A 16,118-nucleotide genomic window follows, 5' to 3' on the forward strand; every position below is an offset into this window, starting at 1 on the left:
AGAATATTAAAACAATAGCCAAACAGAATAAAGATTATAACGATAACTGGGCAATAATCTGTAAATTTATCGACGAGGATGTTCTGGCCGCTTTCATATCAGGCCTAAAACACCCATACGTCGGCTACGCACAAGCTGCGAAACCAGACAATGTTGAAAGCGCTTACGCCTTCCTTTGTGAATTTATTTCAGCAGAAAAAATTTCCACACAACTCTCATCCCAAAACAATTACATTAAACAACCAATGCCTAGCTCGAAACAATATAATACCAGAAACATTTCATCTGATAATCGAACCCATAAACCTCTCGCCAATTTCCCAAATCCCACCATACCAAAAACCGGACATTCCGAACAGAAAAATGAAATGGAAATTGACCCCTCCTTGAAAAGCAGATTAACGCTAAATAGAAAAATATTGAATAACCAGTAAATAGAATCGGATGAAGAAGTAAGCGATGTAGAAACAAATTTTTGCACAATATTCACACCGGACACGAACAAATAAACGAAAATGAACACAACTTTTTACCTTTTATTAAAATCCATGACCAACGACAAAACAGCGCATTAAACATTTTGATTGACTCCGGTGCAAACAAAAACATTCTAAGACCCGGAATTTTACAGGAAACTAAGAAAATAAAACCAACACTAACGAAAAATTTCTGTGGTAGTAAAGTTATTTCATCCAAGAGCAGAGCCACTCTACTAGGGTCAGATTTACCCGCTGTCCCAGTTTACGAAAAGGACTTCCATAATTTTTCTCACGGACTTACAGGATCCGAAACTCTTTCTAAATTCAAAGCAACATTAGATTATATCAATTCTACTCTAAATGTTCTAGATAAATCAATCAAGTTTCACAAATATCATATACAACGCAAACCAAATCAATTTAACCATTTTGTCACCATGCAAAGCGATTCGGATGGCGACTGGGTGGTAACCAAACCATCCAAACTCACTGAACATGTCCTAATTAAACCAGGTTTATATAAATCTAAACACAATCGGACAACATTTATCGTTAGAACGAACAAACCACAACCCCCCGACGTACCGCTCGAAAAACTATTTTTAAAAGTAAATAACTTTGAAGTCCATAATTTTTATAATGAAAATAAACAACCCGAAGAGATAACCACAGAGAAAATCGAGCCATTAATCAGAACAAAACACCTATCAAAATTAAAAATACAAAAGATACTAGAAACCCTTAAAAAACAAAACAAAGTAATTCCAAGAGACAACGAAAGTCTAACAGCGACTACCAGAATCAAACACAAAATCAACACGACAGACGATAACCCAATAACAAATAGACAATATGTTGGAAAACGGTATTATCACCCATTCTGAATCACCTTGGAACACACCAATTTGGGTCGTCCCGAAAAAATCAGACGCCTCTGGCAAACGAAAATTTCGTGTGGTCATAGACTATAGAAAACTTAACGACAAGACAATCGACGACAGACACCCGATACCCCAAATCGAAGACATTCTTGACAACTTAGGACGATTATGTTATTTTACAACATTGGACTTAAAATCAGGATTTCACCAAGATGACCTTGACGAAAAATCAACATAAAAGACAGCCTTCAGCACGGATTTAGGACACTACGAATTCTTACGAATGCCATTTGGTCTAAAGAATGCGCCCGCCACATTCCAAAGAGCCATGAACTCTATTCTAGGTAATCTTATTGGTACAGTGTGCTATGTCTATTTAGACGATATTATAATCTTTGGCAAAAACCCGACAGAACATTTGGAAAACTTAGGTAAAGCACTCGAAAAACTTGCATTGTCAAATCTGAAGATTCAATTAGACATGTGCGAATTCTTGAAAAGAGACTGCGAATTCCTGGGTCATGTTGTCATATCAGAAGGAGTGAAAACAAATCCAGATAAAATTAAAGAAATTTTAAATTGGAATTTACCAAAATCTCAGAAAGAAATAAAACAATTTTTAGGACTGTTAGGATATTACAGGAAATTTATAAAGGATTATTCAAAATTGGCGTATCCTATGACCAAATACGTGAAAAAGGACAAAGACGTAGACATAAACGATCCCCAGTATGTGCTAGCCTTCGAAAAATGTAAGATTTTATTAACAACAGATCCCATTCTAACGCACCCAGACTATGACAAACCATTCGTATTAACTACAGACGCTTCAAATTACGCTATAGGTGCCGTACTATCCCAGATAAACGACGGAAAAGACCACTCAGTTGCATTCGCATCACGGTAGAGATGGGCCATTCGTTCGCGAACGGTTCAAGTGAACTGGTTCTTCGAAGAGAATGAGCGAACGGAAGTTCTTTTTAAAAGAACGGTAGTTCTCAATTCTCTTCAAAGCGAATGAACTAAACCTGACCTAAAGCCGTTTGGCGAATTTCTCGGACCGATTTTTAGGCGAACGAATGAAAATGAACCGACTTGCCGTCCCACAAACCGCTCTCTGTGCTCTCCCAGAATGGAACCGGCGAAGAACGACTCATCACATTCTCTATTTCTCTAGTTATACATCATGAAGAAATCGCTACCCTTGATGAAATTGTTAAGCATACAGGGGTATAATAGTTTGGGCAGCATCTGTTTGGTTCCTCTCCAAGAATCGAATGTTTTGAGAGACATTCGCTAGATACAAGTAAATTATCAGCTGAACGGAAGAACGGTTCATCTGAACTAGTTCTTTTTACAGAACTGTTCAGTCGGGAATGGTTCTTCGAAGTGAACTGTTTCGCCCATCTCTACATCACGGACTTTGAACAAACATGAAACGAATTACTCCACAACAGAAAAAGAAGCCCTGGCAATAATTTGGGCCGTCGGAAAATTCAATTCATATTTACACGGAAATAAATTCACCCTCGTAACTGTTCACAAACCGCTGACATTCATTAAAACCTCTACCAAAAATCTCAAAGTACAGCGCTGGAGACTAGAGTTAGAAAATTATGATTATACAGTCGAGTACAAAACAAGGAAACCTAACGTCGTCGCCGACGCATTGAGTAGAAAAGTAGATGTCAACGTTAACGAAAACGACGATAGTACAGACGGAGACTCAATACTAAATAACCCAACAGAATCAGATGCAAACACCGTTCATTCAGCAGACACCTCCGACGATTACTTCCTACACTTCACAGAAAGACCTATAAACGCATATAGAAATCAAATAATCTTCAGACACGCCCGAATAAACACGACTAATCAAGAAACAGTATTTCCGAGCTATAAAAGAACAATTATCTGTAGAGATAACTTGAACGAAAGAATAATTACAGAATCCCTGAAAGAATTTCAAAACGGAAAACAGACTGCTATACTTGCCCCCGAAAACACACTGCAATTGATCCAGGAAGTTTACCGTGAACATTTTTCGGACGCCTCCTCACATTTTGTCATTACCCAAAACATGGTCGAAGACGTCACTTCCGAACTCAAACAGGACGCACTTGTAAAGAAGGAACACGAGAGAGCTCATCGCGGAATACAAGAAGTGGAAAAGCAACTCAAGCGGTCTTACTTTTTTCCCAATATGACAAAAAGAATTCGAAAATTTAACAATGCTTGTCGTATTTGTTTTCAACACAAATACGAAAGAATACCATACAACATCAAAATTACACATAGACCAGTAGAGAAAGCACCATTTCAAATAATTCACATGGATATTTTCGGAATGGATAAACACAACTACCTATCTATTATCTGTGCCTTTTCCAAACACCTACAGCTCATTCCAATAGAAATCAGGAACGCTCTCGACATTCAGAACGCTCTTACTATCTATTTTGCAAATTTCCGAACACCAAGAACAATAGTTTGCGATCACGAAGCATCCTTTACCAGTATCCAACTCAAAGCATTCCTAGCAGACCTAGGTGTCCTATTAGAATTTGCATCTTCCTCAGAATCAAATGGACAAATTGAAAAAAACACATAGTACAGTAATCGAATTATTCAATACAAATAAGCATAAATGCCCAGAATTACGTTCTCCGGAAATCATGAACATGGTGACCGCATTGTACAACGAAACAGTTCATTCTTCTACATCTTTCACTTCAAACGAGATAGTATTCAACCAAAGAAATCTAATAAACCCAGACGAAATAAGTCCTGCTACACAAAAAATATTCGACAACGCAATAACCCACCTTAACAAAGCAAGAAGAAATATGGAAAAATACAATGACGAAAAGGAAGATGCACCCACCATAGAAGTCGAACAAGAGGTGTTCATAAAGAAACCTACTAGGAAGAAAATCGACCCTCGTTTCACAGCAACTAAATGTACCGAAAATATGAATAAAACATTTAAAATTCCCAGAAACGTGAAACGCAATAAAAATAAAATAAAACCATTAAGAAAAACAAACCTATAACACACTAATAGTATTTTTTCTCATTACAGGCTCTCAAACCATCGACCAGAATAATTTCATAACAAAAGAAATCTATAAACTTCCTTCAAACCTTTTCAGGACGCAAACTAAATATTGTAACATGAATTACCATGGATCTCATTTCTCTTTCTAGGAGACAACCAAAGACAAACGTACCGACGGACACAAGACCTCAAAATTTTTTTCAGGTGTTAATATTACACCCAGATATAAAGTTAGAACAAATAGTATATACAAACTTAGGAACAAAGCAAGTCAAACCCTCTCAGAACACTATAATCATGATTCCAAAAACAGCATTAATATTTTTTTGGATTGTTTATGTAAAAATACAAGATTTACAAATTTTGAATTTGAATGACCAACCAGTTTTAACATTGAATATAATAACCCTTGTAGAATCCTAGTAGGAAACTTTCGAATAGTACATGAAATAGATTTAAAAGATTTAGAAACGACCATTCATTTATTAACCGATGTTGTTTATACTAAATTAATAATCCTCTATCCAATATAGTTAAACACAAAATAAAATCTCTCAATTCAAATTATAAATAGATTAGGCCGCGTAACCATCGCCATGCTAGAAGCGTCGACATCATAGGATCCGTTTGGAAATGGATTGGTGGAAGCCCAGATGCGCAGGATCTCCACGTAATAAACAATACCATGAACGAGCTGATTGACAACAACAACATACAATACAGAGTCAACCAACAACTGGGACAAAGAATCAAAACCCTTACAAACGAAGTAAGAAAAATTATAGAAGACAAGCAAACCAATGAACGTATTATGGATGAAATAGACACCCTCACTACTATCAACATCGAAACTATAAGCAAAATTCTAGAAGAGATACAAGAAGCAATAACGTTATAGAAAATTGCAGTGACCAGCAACAAAATACTTACCCCTAACGAAATCAATATGATCAAGAAACTATTAGAAGACCAAGGAGTGAATTTCAACCTACCGAATGAGGCTATCACATACGTTACTCCCAAGATAGCAGCCAACGATGAAAAACTACTCTACATTCTTCTTGTACCGGAACTACAAAAAGAGGAATCAAAGCTCATCGAACTTTTTCCCTTGAACATAAACAACTCAATTATAAGCAGCCATCCAAAATATCTTGTAAAAACCAAAGATGTACTGTTATTGCAATCTATTTTTCCATCCCCAGGGTTTTTTGGGCTTCTGGCTCTCCATGATTTCGATCTTGTACTTCAATATATGGGTCCTTCCTACACAGCCATCTCCTTCCAGATAACGAATTCCTTATGTAATTTCTCAGTTGGCTTAAAACATTTTTGAAAACTGACAAAACCTATCGTTCTAGACTAAAGTGACCAGATTTTTCAGGACGAATGCGAGACGTGCTCAAGAAACTTAATAACGATGAACGTTTCTCAAATATTTGCACAATTTGTGTAAAAATGAGAAACTTTCGGATTCATGACCTGAGTCATATTAGAAGTCGAAAAGGGCACCGTGACAATAAGAGCAGATTAGCTCAATTTGAGCATTCCTCACGTAGTTGGGGGATTAGGCAGTTCGACTAAAAATATTTATGAGTGATTTTTACAGTATAAATGTATAATATGAGTATTTTCGAACAAAAATCTGCATTTTCTCAAATGCGGGACACTTTCTAAGTCGTTTTACCATGCGGGACAAGATTTCGAAATTTCGGGACTTTTGGCTTAACCCGTCTGGTCACTTTATTCTAGACTGTCTTCGGCTACTTTTTCTTGCATTTGGACAATTGTAAATATTCTAGAATGATTGTATTAGCATAGGAAAGTAAAAGTTGAGCAGCATCTAGTACTGCGCGAGAAGCATCTATCTTAATCAAACCAGGTTTTTCGTATTTACCCAAACACTATTAAGGCAAAATAGTTTTTATCCCTATGCGTATTACAAAGTTGTGCATGAAAAAGGTAAAGTCTCAATTACCATGTATGTAGAAAGTATAGAAATAACACTTTGAGTATTTTCGGAGCATTTATTCAGTCACCTATATCTTAAACGGGAGAAATTTGCTAATCGAATGACGTTATCTACCATCACTAGGGTGGAGAATTTATCAAAAAATTAATGTTCTCGAATCGTATCCGGGATAAATATCACGACATATTTTTCGTTCACTTTACATTTTTATTGCATCAGTTGTTCGCCTTAAGAAACTAATGAAGCCACATCGTCTTCACGTCATTCTCAGTCATGGCGATATGCATCGTAAACTAATTAACAAGTATAATACAATATTCATTGACTTTGGCTCACACTGTAAAATAACTAGTCCTATATACGTTCTATTTGTTGGCTTCAGATTTGCGCCTCGCTAATAAATACTAACGGCGAAGTAAATTATCGTTCATTATCAGCTTTACGTCGTTTCGTCTAGCATAAGCACAAGAATGCGATTGGTAGTGATGCGTTGTAGAATTACATTGCGGTTACGTTTTCACTTCTGACGATCATGCAGTGACGGCAATGATATCGAATCATCGTCGGTTCGAATAACGAAATCAATTTGTCGCCACCCGCGTAATTGCTGCACCAGACACTTAACCGACATCATGTACTCGGCTAGGCTTGCAACAACTTTGTTACCGTCATTGAGATTTCATAGTCACTTTATACTAGCTTGACCTAACAACTGGAACTGTAAGTTGATTTTCAGAACTCCTAACACGCACAGGCGAATTTGTACTTTCGCTTCTGACACTATCCGATCCGCTAACATGATGTATCACGTTTTCGAGATTTGACACCAAGTCTGTCGTTGAATGGCCAGTTGGCAGACCAACAGCATTAGAGTTCGCTGGTATAACGAAGATGCTATCCGGACCTTTCTCGATGACGGATTCATACGTAGGTGGAGCAAACAAGCGATATGAAGGTGCCGGAGTTGGTGGCACAGGTGTTTCCGCGTCTGGTGGTTTGTTCGAGAGACATCTGCTAGTGTCCGCACAGGCCATCACAACGAAGAACGATATCAGTACTACCAACGTCGCTACGTACCAGATGATAGTGATAATGTCCATCGTTGGCGTAGTCGTATATAGTTTTCTACGTAATGTAGTTCGAATGGTGGTTTCTGTAGAAAAAATATTATTAATGGAATATGTTTAACGATAAAACTCGTCAACTGTATTACCTGTAACTACTAGCTGTCCAACTGTAGAGCCTACCGAATAATTAAGCTCCACGGATGCAGCTGTAATATTCGGGTTACTTTCCTCTTCGACATCGGGCTCTTCTGGAAGAACAATTTGCACGTACTGGTCTTCTTGGGACGGTACCGAACTGTTGGTCGCGGTGACTAAAATTGGAATAAATACAAGAAATTAAGTAATATCTGCATAGCATGATATCGAAGTTGAAATCATTTAACTTTATTTCAGGCGATAACGAAAACCCGCCAATTGATAGCATCCGAGACAGGCCGATAGCTGTGAGGTGCATTCATAGATTGATAAAAATCGCTGTAGTGATTAAGATCTATACGGCAATAGGGGCAGGTACGTATGCCCTAGAGTTTGTGGATTTCAGATAGCAAAGCCTACCCGTCGACAACCTCTGACGGATAAAGCACAGACATCCGTGTTTACCGCATAGTCATGTAGAGTTGTGCATAGGGTACGCACACTGTACTTTGATTTTCTTAAACCTTGTTAAATATACTCTTTTCACTTAAAAATTTGGGTATTCAACCCGTTCCGGACCTACATGAAAATTCTGTGGAGTATGGCCAAGGGTCATGTGAGCAATGTATGTACAGCAAAAGTTTGCTAACTGGCTTAAACGCACAGTTCAGTTAACGAAATCCACCTACTAATTGGACTGGCGTCACAAACCTTAATTCATATTTCAAAAATTGCTTTATTAACCGTTATGTGTCAAACAAAAAAACACCTTTAACAGGCCAATGAGGGTACCCGGGTACCCACAAATTGAAATGCTCATAATAATGGCTTCCTTTAACCGATTTGGACAATTTTAGATGTTTTGGATTCAAAAACTCGTCAACTTTTTGATTCTGTAAAATTGGACCGGATTAATGGATCTGGTTCTTGGTAATCCAGATATTCCGGAGTAATGTTCCAGTACTAGGGTATGATTCGTGAATTTTAATAATGTCCTAGCAATACGAGTATCAAAACTTTTCAAATTGTCTCGGAAGTCTGATATTTATTGTTACGGGACCCTATGGCAATTTGAAAAATGTAATTGGAATGGAATGGCCACTCACGGCCCCACGGTAACCTGCTCCGGAATGTCCGCTCCGGGGTCAAATCACCAAATGGTTCCAAAACCACGAGATACAGCCTACTGATGCAATTCCAAGAATTTTGATACCCATATTGCTAGTATTCCATTGAAATTCACAAATAGTATCCCAGCACTGGAACATGCTTTCGGAAATCCGGATTCCCGGGAATGAAATGAAATGAAATAACCCGATTCATTTTTGCCAAGCCTAAAAGTGGATGAGCTCCCGAATCCAAAACAAAAATCGGTTGTAAATTGTCTTAGTTATTGGCATTTCAGTTTTGTGGGTACCCGGGTACCCACGTCGACCTGTTACGTAGTAACCCCTCCTTACTACATCAACTAAATTATTAACCCAAACGCTTGACTTAGTCAAGTTCTAAGATGTCACAAAGTTTAAATTTCCAGCTATGATTAAAACATGGAAATTTCATTTTTTGAAACCTAAAAAGGTACCCGGGTACCGCGTCGGACACATAACGGTTAATTATTATTACTGCTTTATAAAATACATCAACGTTTCGCTTGAACTTAGCAGTTCGCTTCAATTTCGAGTACCCTGGGAATAGCTCCAAAGAAGCTTAAACAGCCCTGAGTAACATCAAAAACATAGTTCAGGCCATACAGTTCCTTTGTAAATCCGGAACCGATTAACTGACGTGACGAAAATTCCCTATTCGTAATAACCATTCTGCTCTATACCGCAAAACATATATATTTTGCTGTTTTTATAATGTGACAAAATCTCAGAAATCGTTTGGAACCTTTCCAACCTTTGCCAGATTACGAGAAATTAGTAGGGGAATGTGTTCGGTTGTCGGCACACTTTTGTTTTTAGCTCACAACATTACTCCAATTGAACAATATATGGGAATAAGCATACCAATGGAAAGCTAGAGGCCTTAGCTAATAACTTTTAATTTAATTTTAATTTATTCTGTCAACATGAAAAAATTTATTAACAATTCAGTAAAATGATAATTTTTTACCATTTTGAAAAATGTGGTCGGTTGTCGGCACCCTAAAAAAATGCATGTGTTAAAAATGAAAATATATGAATGAAAATCATCAAGATTCAAAGGGCAAAGAAAATTTATTCATTTCAGCTACCATGAAAGGCATTATGAACATCATTCTTCATAAGAATCACAATATGTGTATGTGAAAAACTGGTGCGAATATTACGCACTGCTAATGCACTGACGGATCGCATTCACTGTAATTGAGTGAGTTTCAGGCAGTCCATTTTTTACTAAAGCTTCACACAAATCAGATAGAAGCCCACGGTGGCGTGTAGCCAAAAGGGAGGGGTGCTACAGGGTAACCACGCCCCCCACCAAGTTTTCTTGTCGTGACAATCTGGTATATACAGTGCTACCTAGCGGTGAAAACACGACCAGGTGGGCTGTCTTCATTTAAATGTAAAACGCAAAACCGGAAGTCGCCTTCTTGGTTTTCAGAAGGGTGCTAAAGATCGAGCTCTGGTATTTATTCGTTCCAAATATACCCATATTGCTTAAGTTATTGAGAACTCGGCATTTGCCAAAAAAATGGGGTGCCGACAACTGACCATGTTTGGGTGCCGACAACCGATTTTAGAGACCTTTTTGAAAACAGATAAAAAAAATTGTGGCGAACATTTCGGTACCATTCAATGTTGAATCACAAAATAGAATTAATTCAAATCGTAAATATTCAATGCGCACACTTTTTCGATCGATTTACTTTTTTCTATAACACTAAGCAAATCATAAAAAAAAAACTTTTACGTAGAGTTTCACTTGTTCAAAAAATATATTGGTTGTGGAACAGAACATTCGAGTCCGTTTCAATAATCGGCACAAAAAGATCGTGCTAATATAACACACAAATAATATTTATCAGAATGTCCATGTCTGCTTTCTGTCAAAAGTTACGTTGGGGTGCCGACAACCGACCAGTGCCGGCAACCGACCACTTTCCCCTATTACAGAGCATTTCGACATTGAAATAGATTTGCCGCGGTATGTGGTTTCTAGTCTAATGTAAAAAAATCTGATGTTTCTGAATTCTACCGATGACAAAATGTCCCAAAACTCCAACTTTCCCCATTTTTCAAGAAACGAAAATATTTCCATTGAAATATATGATGTTTCTTTTAAAAAAGTTCGAACTGTAATTTTCCGAGCACTCCTTCAAAAGTTATAGCCTTTAATAGGTTTTTCCTCATATTTTTCCATAGTGCCAATGTCAAAAACCTCAAGCAAAATCGGCGGCGCTCTAAAATTGTCCAAATGATGTGGAAAATGGGATCTGAGCTTACTTTGACATGTTGCACAATCTAAAGAGTTTTCAAAAAAAAAAAAAATACGATGCGTTCATGCCTGATTTACAAAATGCAACCGACAAAATGCTAAGAGAGTTCAATGTAGCTTCCTTTTATTGCTTTATTTAATGAAAAACAGAAAAATCTAATTTCAGCTATGTAATGCAAAAATATATCAATATCAAAAATAGCAAAAGTGAAATTTTAATTGTATAAATACACCGAATCAATTGGCTATTATAATGAGAACACATTAAGTAAAAATATTGCGAAGGAATGGTGTATCATGTATCATTTCCTTCTTAAAAGCATTTAAGACGAAATTGATAAATAGCACACTGTCTACAAGCGATAAGATACAAAAGGATAAGTCAAATTTCGCACGATTTAAACGCGCGACTACATAATATCAGAACTGTATACCCAGATAAGCAGAAATGGTTTTATTTTACATTGCACACCTCTCATTATTTTTATTATGAAAATGCGAAGAGTAACAAAAGCACGCTGATAGAGTACTTTGGAAGAAACAAGGTGGAAGACGATGGATGTATTTGGTAGTACCACAGATAATAGACGTATTCAAAACGTGTGCAAAAGCAAACGTCATTTGTGATAAGGTGAGTGAGTCACTGATTTTCAACGGATATCAATTTGGAAGTTTACGCAGCTTTGTAAATAAATTTTGTCCTATCCCAAATGTATGTTATATGTGGTAGTAAAGAAGGCAAGGAACTTGTCACATTAGGCAGTTGACGTATGTCGGTAACAAGAACCGATCTGGTAGGCCATTACTAGTATACTAACTCGAAATAACTTCTTCTGTCTATCGTTCCACCAACATTTCGATTTCTTACAGGGCTCCCAGTACAACACATCCCGCAAACAGATGCGAGTGACCCCCTCCCCCACCCCTCTCTATAATTGACTCGTGAAACTCTCCGGATCACGCGAAGAAAGAATATATCTGGCCAATTGGAAACTGTCAGCTTTGCAACATACACAGCCGATCCTTCTCTGTATCAGAGGCTTAACAGAAAATCCTACGTAGTCCAAAGTATGAAGAAGTTTAACGTTGGTACTAATTGGGTCTCGGTTTACAGTTGAAACTTTATTTATGGAAAGTATTTTTACATCCACCATAATACCCCGATTACATTTCGAAGAAATGTATGAGCCAAATAGTTTCAAATGGCTATAATTTCAGAATAATTACAAATAAAATTTAATTTCTTACTCGTTTCATTCCTATTTTGACACTGGTAATCTTTTTCAGAGAAGAAAATGACGTTTTTGTTGTAATCTACGACTCGCTTGCGAGTGAAAAAAACAAACTGTATCACTTTGCCAGTTCATGAGCTGAATCATAGGTGTCGCATGACTAATTTTAGTTTTACCGCAAATCGCCAATTATCTAATACGTAAATTATCACATATTTCAACTAATTTTTTTTCTCTAGAGCAAGCTAATGGATATAATTTTATGGAGCTAGAAAATAACGATTTGAACCTGAAGATCGTTAATCTCGGGAAACATTTCTAGCTTGACATAATGCACTGGTTATTTAGCACTTGACTGGTAAAAAGCAGACAATTCAATGAGTCGTTCATAATTTAGGAACATTTTTCAAATTTGGTATTATGTTGGTTATGGCGAAAACAGTACTGTAGGCAAAGATTGATATTTTTCTCACGCAAACACAAAGCTGAAGGCCGTTGAGTGGCACACCCTAGGGCTATTTTTTACTATCGCAACATTGTGATGTAACGAGAGAAAACAAAATTAATTGGTCGAGACTGCGTCTTACTCTAGTCTTGTACTATGTTCATCTTTACCAGTGTCGCATTCCTTCTTACCCATGCCAGGTGTCCATCTTTCCCATCCCAGTTCTGAAATGACGATTTTTGTAAACATCTTGATGGTTGAAATTGTATTAGTCTAAGTTACTATATTGATGGAATATGATCTAAATCACGGTTAGGGTCAACCCTCCCGCAACTTGACGTTTAGCCTAAGTTGCTTGAAACCATGGTGTTTCGAATGATGTCGCCACCATAGAACGCCGTCCACTAATTGTCTTTTACGAACTTGTTTTCTTTATTTACATTCGGAAGAGGTAATCAAGATGATCATTTCAAAACAGCGTAATAATTTAATATAAATACAAACAAGTTAATTCGTAATTTTGGAGTTTCATAAAAGGATTACAAATTGTGCCGAATGTAAAATGCGTGATTTGATTTGAGTACGCTTCTAGTGTGAACTTTTTCTTCTCCCGTCGCCCTTGAAACATCTTTCGCATATGACAATTTTCGAAAGTTTGTCGTTAATCCTTAAATACATTTAGTTTTGTGATTATTATTTTTCACGCATTTAACAAGGCGGGATTGACTTCGATTGTTTATTTCTGACAGTATAGCATCTAACTGATAGGCGCTGCGACATTTACGGTGCAAAGGTTTCCACGAAATTCAGAAGTGATTGCAGCTCATTTTTATCGTTGAGGGAGAAAAACAGTACAGTACCATTGTGTGTGTTGTTTACATTGCAGTACAAATATTACTACCTAATACCTTAAGACTAAATGATGGTGCTCACTAATTAGTATAAGCGCCGCTGGTTTGTATGCTGATGATTCCAAAAAATCATGAATCATTTAAAAATAATGCATCGGAATAAAGATGCATTATTTTTATAACAAAACAACACTAAACCCCCAAAAAGTCTTCAAAAATGAATTATCCAAAATAAAAAAATCTGAACACGAAAATTTTCGCTTTTTTTAGAAATTGCTCTTGAATAAAGTTTGAACCGCCATTTTAGACCCACAGACCCAAAAAAAGTGGTTTCAACGATTTGTATAGGAGCTGTCAAGTTGTTCCCCTTCTGGTTAGGGTACAACTTGCGAGCAATGCATCAATGAATGAGTCGAATTATTTATCATTTAAGCTTAAGGTGTCCGTTTTAGGCACTGTTTCCCTATGTTCTCTCGTTGTCCGGCAAGCCATTCATTTTACTTTCACTACTAGTAATGTCATTATGACTTTTTCGCAGGTTAAATACAAATGCTGTAAGTAGTTATATGCATTTTAGTGGGTTCATAATCAAATTTGTCCATGTAAAAAAAGAAAGAATAGATTGTCATGTTATTATATGAAATACAGTAACATAATACAATAACATTTTTCAAACTTCAACAACAAAATTTACTGTGTTAAGGTATTGAATAATAATAAAATAGGACGTTCATGCATCCATGTCAGACACGGCAGTTCCAGCCGGGTGATAAAGGGAGGGGTGCTTCTTGGAAACATATATTGCGAATCTTTTCTAAAACCCACATCGTGACATATCAGCCATGCGCCGCCAAACTGTGCGCCGAATCACGCGCCTATTCACTTTGCATTAGTGCAAGCGAAAAAACGATTTGACGTTTATTTTTGTTTCGTTCGCACTCATGTATGAAACATATAGCAACAAATCGGCCAAGTTTATCTCGGGATAGCTTATACCTGATACACAATTTGGAAAATGGAATTTTGAATGTTGGAAACGAATTTCCCGACATGAGGGAGTGTGGCGCAGTATTTTTCAATTCAAGCACAGAAATTATTTAATATATTACTTAAGGATAGAAAACTTTCTGGTTGAATAGAGAGCCCATGCCTCCCCTGGAGCCTCCCCCTGACGCCAAAGCACATATGGTCGTAAGATATTGATTTGCCATTTATGAATACTACTGCGACACATAGATAAAGTAATATTGAGGTATTGGACGTATTGGAGAACCATATGAAATAATAAATCAATACCGAGTTTTGTACGATACCGATGCTCGAGATATTTGCCAGTTTTCTCCTTCTTGGGTAATGGCTGCATGCGATACAATCGACTGAGATTGGTAATAACAAAGTCTGTTTACATGACGATATAAGATATCCAGACATCCGATTCAACGTCCAAATAGGGTAGATTAGACTAATCGTAAGCGCGTCCATTTATGTTTGTGCTTAGTTTGGATTTATGTTCAAATTTGTACATGAAAAATAATATGTTTACCACTTTTCAAGAGCATACTCACTTATTGCAACTAGCAGAATAGCCATGACTAACCGGCTAACACCACCCATTTTGTCAGACTCTTGGTCATCCAACGAATCAAATTGCCTCTCTTCTAGTTGATCCGAGTTCACGCTTCACGAATGTACGATTTTCTGCACTTTCGCAGCACACATATCACTTCCGTCGTTATCACGATATGCCACTTTTGCACTTTCATTAAAAACATTGACAAATTGGCACTCATCAAATGAAATACATTTTTCGGTGAACCAGCACTTGGAACGCACACAATGAGCAACTAGCCAAATATAAGACTATCAGTGCGTTGGTTATGGCAAGCTTTCGAGACTCGCGAGACACGATGACCACCAACTCCTACAATGTTCCAAATCCAAAAGGTTGATATCTCATCCACCAGTTACTAACTAAGCTCGAAACAAAATGCGATAATTAAAATCTCACGAACGGAAACCACCAAAGCGTATCCGATTGGCGCCGATTCTTTTGCGCATATCTCAACTCTGTTCAGTCTTGCTAGATGCTAACTGAAAGCGGACACTCGTACGCAGAGCAGGTGCAATCCAGTTGTGATAAAGTTAAATCCCTCTTATGATTTGAGCTCCATGACAAAACAAGGAATAGAATGTAAATATCATCCACCAACTGACAACCAATCACTGATGAATTCAACTCAACCGTTCCAAAAAATGTTTGGACAAACTTAGTAAACTAAGTACATTATTTATAAGCTTTATCACTAATCAATGTTTTAAATACAATGAGTAGTGACATTTTAATGAATCTGGCCTTATTTGGCTGACCATCTAGCAAAAATTGATATGTTCAGAAAATATATTCCAAACTAGTAGCCCCATATTGACGACTATGATGAGGAAGCCCAAGCTCGTCAAAGGATATATTCAGCACTTCCACGAAACATAAAAATTCATTACCCAAATAAATGTTTAATATGTAATAATAAACTAATGTAAACAATCTCTACGTTCAGCATTCCCTATTCGAATAATGGCT

At 37.1% G+C, this 16,118-nt stretch overlaps 1 protein-coding gene across 1 annotated transcript; it reads right to left on the minus strand.

The window, feature by feature from the left end:
* Window positions 1-4,920: 4,920 nt before the first annotated feature.
* On the minus strand, window positions 4,921-15,490 carry LOC131691510 (uncharacterized). The gene is made up of 3 exons (XM_058977995.1): window positions 15,106-15,490; window positions 7,604-7,768; window positions 4,921-7,543 (listed from the first exon to the last, which is right to left on the minus strand). Exons 1-3 carry the CDS (start codon window positions 15,152-15,154, stop codon window positions 7,086-7,088), a joined length of 672 nt encoding a protein of 223 aa, XP_058833978.1. The 5' UTR covers window positions 15,155-15,490; the 3' UTR covers window positions 4,921-7,085.
* Between the last annotated feature and the right edge of the window lie 628 nt (window positions 15,491-16,118).

Source organism: Topomyia yanbarensis, chromosome 3, assembly GCF_030247195.1.
Source record: "Topomyia yanbarensis strain Yona2022 chromosome 3, ASM3024719v1, whole genome shotgun sequence".
Classification (NCBI taxonomy): Eukaryota; Metazoa; Arthropoda; class Insecta; order Diptera; family Culicidae; genus Topomyia; species Topomyia yanbarensis.